Below are 7,056 nucleotides of genomic sequence, written 5' to 3'. Positions count from 1 at the left end.
TTCTTTCTAATGACACACAATGTTAAAATACAATGAAGTGTGCAATTAGGAAGGGAGCGCTTGCTGCTGATTATGGAGCGCTCCAATAGCACAAATGGAGCGCTTCTAGCCCCGTTAGGTACATATAGATGTACATGTGTATATGTATATATATTTGTGAAAAGAAGTAGTTGGCTTGTGTTTCACTGTACGCAATTTCACCATTAATTTAACTCCAAAATAAAATATCCATAAAAATAGGAGGAAGTTTGAATTCATACTCACGCGGTCCATTTCGTAGTCGCTGAATCCAACCGAAAGAAACGTGAGCAGTAAGCAGAGATTCTGTGTGGGCGCCCCTTGTCCGCAGAGCAGATGCCCGCCCAGTTGATTCAGAGCGGTCGAAGGGAAAAGTTCGTGTAATCCCAAATGATTTAGGATCACCTACAATTCAAGCGGTGGATGAGCGAGAAAATAGTGCAGTGTTTCCAGTTTGTGCGATATTGGTGGCAATGTAGTATGTATGTATGTAGAATTTTGGTGTTGGCGACCAGCAGCATAACGGCAATGGCGAGAAGTTGTGGTAATTGTATCGCATACGTTTTTCAATGCCCGCCAAACATTGAAGCACACCAATGACGATTTGTATGAGGTCCGGATGTGGAAGAGACAAACCGGAAATTGTGCAAAAGTACAAAAATAAACTCAATATACTATGTGCAATTTTCGCTTTGTGTTAATGCAAAATAGGATGATACATTCCATTTCCAAGAATCTTGACTTTCGTCGTCTTAACGCAGATTAATTTTGGATGATAATGCAGTAAAATTATTATGTAGTAAAATAGCTAAAATATTTTGTTAAAAAATCTCATTTGAAGAAGTTTCTTTTATCCTCGATGGACAAAGTTTTGAACCCCTGTTTAAAAAAAACATTACACAAAAAGTTTTAGAATTAACACAAACGGCAATAATGTAAAGCTTGCTTTATTTCACTTTTAAATGGGAAATAATACCAAAATTTGAGTTTTGCTCAAGGTTCAAAGACTACAAGGTTACGACATCAGCCATGGCCGCCATCTTGATGACGTAGATGGCTCAATTTTTGTAGTTGCCAGATTTCTAAAAAATTATCTTATAAAAATACACTATTTTAGTCAAAAATACATGAAGTTTTATTTCAAATATGTGTAACCCTGATATTTACCGTTTGACAATTTGCGTCGAAGTTTGTGCTTTTTTCTGCGTCTTTGAGTTTATTTCAATTACCAAGAATTTAAGTGCGCTGTTTTTGATTGCAAAAATTATACTGAAATGGGGTGATTTAGGTTTTACCGTATGTCTAAAGATGAATTGCCATTTCGGTAGCGAAATTTTGGCAATATTATGAACGCATTTTATTTAAAAGTCCGCGAGAGTGTTCTGCTCACTTTCAAGAATAAAATCACCAGCAAATTTCAATTTGCATTCGATTTACATTTAATTTGTCACTATTGTACGAATATTATTATGTTAATCCAGTTTCACATGAAGTTATAACATTTTATGTTGTTATAATAAGCTTTGCCACGATTTTATATCAAAAATGCCCATTTGATTAGGATTCCTAAAATATGCTATACGGCAACTATATTTTCTGCGTTTTGTGTACTCTCCTTCTTCGTAAAATATTTCAGCCAATCAGAACTCACTTCGCAACTACGTCATTGGAGGAAAATAAATTTTTTACAGCACCATGTCGTAACCTTCTATTCTATGAACCTTGAGTTTTGCTTTATTTCCAACCCTTGTTGGAATTTTTCTTTATTTCCCATTGCTTATTTATACGATTTGTAACAAAAACCGTTTACTTACAGAAGGAAAAAGAACTTTGTTTATTCTAAAAATACAATTAAACAAATATTTTTACTTAAGAAAAGTCCAACAAAATATAGGGAAAGCCTTGTCTTTAATAACTGCTCGGCAAATTGGACATAGCGCTGCATGCTTTTTAATATGTTGAAAATATTGCTGGAAAACCTCGAAATGTTTGCATGGAACCATGGCGCAATAAACAGGTGAAACAATAAAACAGCTTTCTCGCTTTATTTTCCGACATTCGGCTGCCTCATAGCCAAATTTTAAAGACAATTTTTCATATAAGGCAGTGTCAAAATCTTTCTTCTCGCTCTAATTACGTCACCTGGCATAATTCCGCCATGGCATGGAACAAACAAAAGGTCCGTATCCGAACTGTGGATTTCGTTTACGAAGACGGAGCATGTGGTACGAAATAGTGATGTAAAAATATGTAAAATTTTACCTTCTACGTATACCCGATATAAGCAGGTGGGATGAATGGGGTAATAAACAGGTGAAGTAATAAAACAGCTTCCTCGCTTTATTTTCGGACATTCGGCTGCCTTATGGACACATTTTATAGGCAAATTTTCAAATAACGCAGTGTTCGTATCGAGGAATACATACAGGGGCAAAAATAGAAATTAGGACTCGACATTAAAGTAAGTTTCGGCTCTTTTTTATACCTTTCATGAGCATGAAATGGTATTATAACTTTGGTCCGATGTTTGTAAGTACCAGAATAAGAAGAGATAGTCCCATTAAAATGGATACTTAAATGATCGGAACGTCGAGCTGAGTCGATTTAGCCATGTCCGTCTGTCCGTCTGTCTGTCTGTCTGTCATACAACTGATTCTGATCTTATACCTCTGATTATTCAGATACCAGTTATTACGATATATCTCCTCTATGTAGGAGTCTAAACCCATTAAATTGTGTTACCGGTTTACATACCGATCACACAACAGTGAAAATCACTTAGATTGCTGCTATATAAGGTATATCATCCATACCTCTGATTGTTTAGATATGGTTTTTCATATATGTATCTCTATCTATGTATTCTGTAAATATATATTTTTTTCAAATGCAGTAATCTATTAAAGTAAAATTTTCTGATGCTCATGAAAGGTATGAAGCCTTCGGCATAGCCGAAGACAGCGGTGCTCTTACTTGTTTTATCATGGTTTTTTGTATGTAGTATGTACCAGGGATGAAAAATGGTAATTTCAGATTGTACCTAATATCTTAAAATAAATGTACCTAAATGAGACAGATTGTACCTAAAAAATGTTACATCATTCATTTGTAGTTTTTTTTTTATAAATTTTGTTTAGGGGCTGTCCATATATTACGTAAGGGAGTTTTCACCTGTTTTGAACCTCTCCCCCCTCCCCTCACGAAATAAATTGTAAGATTTAATTGATCCCCCTCCCCCAGCCGCAAATCTTACGTAAGATTAAAAATCCCCTAGACATGTTTTTTCAATTAAACATTAGAAAATACTATATATTTCCATCAAACAAATATAGGATGTATGCCTAGTAAGTCTTAAAAACTTCATTACATAGTTATACTAGTCTTTCTTTGTTGCCGGTTTCTTTGGTCCACGGTCCAGCCAGCCAATCTGAAAGAGGAGTAGCCACAGGGATATGTCGTACTTCTTTTTCACTCAAAGGTATTTCATTTTCACAGTCCACTTAAATTTCTTCTTGATTCACCCACTCAATAATATCCTCTGTTTCATTTTCTGTGATGACACATATGAGCTCTCGCCCGCGTCGTGAAATTATCCTCTTTGCTCTTCGACGCTGAGGCTCAGAAAAGATCAAGTGAAGCTTTTTGTGAATGCTTGTTGCCTTATTTGATGCAAAGTACTTACCACATACATTGCATATTCTCTCCTCAAGTTGGTCATTCACTGAGGGACAAAAAAAATCATAAGGTATACTTTTGTAAGTGCACGGAATAGTCACTTTCAGTGCCATTCTTAGGAATAATGGTATGAAATGATCATTTTCTTGTACTTCTGTCGGAGAAGGTACTGTCAACATTGATTGACAACAAAGAGTAATAGGTGGTGGACAAAAACCGGTTTGAAGAATATCTCGAAAATTACCCGAAAGGTCTTACGTAATATATGGACAGCCCCTTATAACAGGAATACAAAAGACGGATTTACTTTACACATGATTAGGTGTTTATTAACTGGGCCTATATCTATAGACTATAGTCTAATGGGAATCGTAGAAGCGTTGTTTTTGTCTACTGAAAATATTAGCGAAAAAAAAACAAAAAACACACTTTAAAAACATACACTTTAAAACATATTTCTTTATCCAACTTTTTATAAAACAACAGGAAAAGTCTGCTAATTTATCCGATTCCTTTTAAAAGGTGCAGCAAGTCTAGAGAAAATAATCAAATTGCCGTAAGTAACTTCGAAAGCATTTTAAATATATGTATGTATGTATTTTCAGAAATAAAAAAGCCAATATGGGTCAGATAGCCATAGTTCTCATCTAAAGAAAATATGAAATTTGAAGACATCCTAGACACTGGATACAGTCCAAATATCCGAATAAAGACTGGTTTTCATTATGTCATATTTTGACAAAAAAATTTGTCGACATATTTTGACACAACTTTCTTTCCTTTATAACTACCTTTATCCATGATATTATGGGCCAAAAATAGCCGCTTTAACAGCGCATGTACACGCCTGAAAGCCTATTCTGATCTAAATCAATCAAAATACCATTTTTAGACCCATTTGACAATTTGTTTTCACTCATTTGACCGTAAATGCCATCGAAACAATAGAAGAAAAAAAAACTACGAATTTTAGGATAGCTAAGTAAAGTGTTAATTTTTCGTAGTGGCTGCTCTAAATGCAATGTAAAATTTTTAAGATAATACATAATATTACTTTTTTAATTTCTTCCTATTGGCCACTTTTCTTTATAATTGTTTATTCTTCAAAATGAAGGCGAAGCTTTTCCCGTGCCTATAAGTAAATATATTAGCACGGTAAAGAAAAAAAATACTAAAAATGCATCTGATCAAATGATGATTGTACCTAAAATCTAGTGACTGTACCTAGTGTACCTTTAAGTCATCAAACGTCGGAAAAAGGTACAATTGTACCTACTTTTTCATCCCTGGTATGTACATACCCAACGGGACTGAAAGTGAGCTGCTCCCCAAAGGAGTAAGTAGGGAGCAGCATGATAAAAACATAGTAAGGTAAAACCGTTCTCTCAATTCGTCGGCCATGATTTTTTTTGAAGTTTGCCAACATTTTAAAATCATATAAAATTGAGTGTAAAAAAAAGGAATTGTTCAAAGTTGTTGTTGTTTGAGCTTGAAAATGAGAATGTGTGTGTGAGTTTGTTTGTAAAATTTTAAAATTAAATTGTTTGCAAACGTGAAGAATTCGAAAAATTCCTCTCAGCGGTTTTACCTTCCTATTTTTTTTATCATGGGGAGCAGTACAAAAGCAAAGTAAAAAAAAAATATTTAATTTCTATCAATGCTCAGAAATAAATATCCTTTTTGATTAGTAACATAAAATCTTTTCTTTTGAAAAAAAGTTAATTTATGTGCAAATATGTATGAATGTATGTGTTTCCATATGTACATATATCACATAGAAAAGAAGAAAAATCCATGTTTATATGTACACCTAATCAAACCGTCAAATGGTTTACAAAAACGCCATTATTTTATTAAAACAAAAATATAATAACTACAAAAATTTAAATTTGCATGTATCGCTTTTTAAATGCTTTACTTGAAGCAGCAAGGGAGCGGTTCTTTCTAATGACACACAATGTTAAAATACAATGAAGTGTGCAATTAGGAAGGGAGCGCTTGCTGCTGATTATGGAGCGCTCCAATAGCACAAATGGAGCGCTTCTAGCCCCGTTAGGTACATATAGATGTACATGTGTATATGTATATATATTTGTGAACTGATTGTTCAGATATGAGATTTTTCGTTATAACTTCTCCATTTATGCAGCTAAGAACATGAAATTTTGCAATACTTCCACCCAGTATCAACAGAGAACTTAGAGGGAAAATTACAGAGATCGGGTCACTATAAACTATAGCTCCCGTACTACTGATTGTTCAGATATAAGATTTTTCGTTATAACTTCTCCATTTATGCAGCTAAGAACATGAAATTTTGCAATACTTCCACCCAGTATCAACAGAGAACTTAGAGGGAAAATTACAGAGATCGGGTCACTATAAAATATATCTCTCATTCAACTGATTGTTCAGTTATGAGAATTTTCGTTATGACTCCTCGATATATGCAGCTAGGAACATGAAAATTCTCACCGTTTTCACTCATTATTAACAGAATATTTACAGTGAAAATAACAAAGATCGAGTCACTATAAAATATATCTCTCATTCAACTGATTGTTCCGTTATGAGAATTTTCGTTATGACTCCTCGATATATGCAGCTAGGAACATGNAATATATCTCTCATTCAACTGATTGTTCAGTTATGAGAATTTTCGTTATGACTCCTCGATATATGCAGCTAGGAACATGAAATTTTGCAATACTTTCAACGATTATCAATAGAATTCTTAGAGTGAAAATAACAAAGATCGGGTCACTATAAAATATATCTCTCATTCAACTGATTGTTCAGTTATGAGAATTTTCGTTATGACTCCTCGATATATGCAGCTAGGAACATGAAATTTTGCAATACTTTCAACGATTATCAATAGAATTCTTAGAGTGAAAATAACAAAGATCGGGTCACTATAAAATATATCTCTCATTCAACTGATTGTTCAGTTATGAGAATTTTCGTTATGACTCCTCGATATATGCAGCTAGGAACATGAAATTTTGCAATACTTTCAACGATTATCAATAGAATTCTTAGAGTGAAAATAACAAAGATCGGGTCACTTTTACATAGAGCTCCCATACAACTGATTGTTCAGATATGAGATTCGTTGTTATAACTTCTAAATATATGCAGATAGAAACCTGATATTTCGCACTATTTTCACTCATTATCAACAGATAGTTTACAGTAAAATTAACAAAGCTCGGGTCACTGTAACTTATATATTGCCTCCATATAACTGATTGCTCAGATATGGCGTTTTAATGTAAAACTAATTTATTTGGACAGCTAAANCTCAGATATGGCGTTTTAATGTAAAACTAATTTATTTGGACAGCTAAAACCGATAAATTT

The 7,056-nt window shown here is 33.8% G+C and overlaps 1 protein-coding gene across 9 annotated transcripts in view; it reads right to left on the bottom strand.

Moving 5' to 3' along the window:
• The window catches only part of LOC108371267 (lipase 3), a 29,526-nt gene that overhangs the window by 20,677 nt on the left and 1,793 nt on the right, over nucleotides 1-7,056 (bottom strand). For 8 of the 9 annotated variants that reach the window (XM_017626786.1, XM_017626787.1, XM_017626788.1 and 5 more), the window contains one exon: nucleotides 265-423. The exons of the other annotated variant lie outside the window; for it this stretch is intronic. In XM_017626786.1, the coding sequence (XP_017482275.1) occupies nucleotides 265-423 (159 nt within the window). The remainder of the gene's footprint in view (nucleotides 1-264; nucleotides 424-7,056) is intronic. 9 annotated transcript variants of the gene reach the window in all.

This window comes from Rhagoletis zephyria, unplaced genomic scaffold (assembly GCF_001687245.7).
Source record: "Rhagoletis zephyria isolate East Lansing unplaced genomic scaffold, Rhagoletis_zephyria_1.1 Rzeph_scaffold_04838, whole genome shotgun sequence".
NCBI lineage: Eukaryota > Metazoa > Arthropoda > Insecta > Diptera > Tephritidae > Rhagoletis > Rhagoletis zephyria.
Note: the sequence above shows the minus strand (reverse complement) of the source record. Positions and strands in the feature narration are given on the sequence as shown.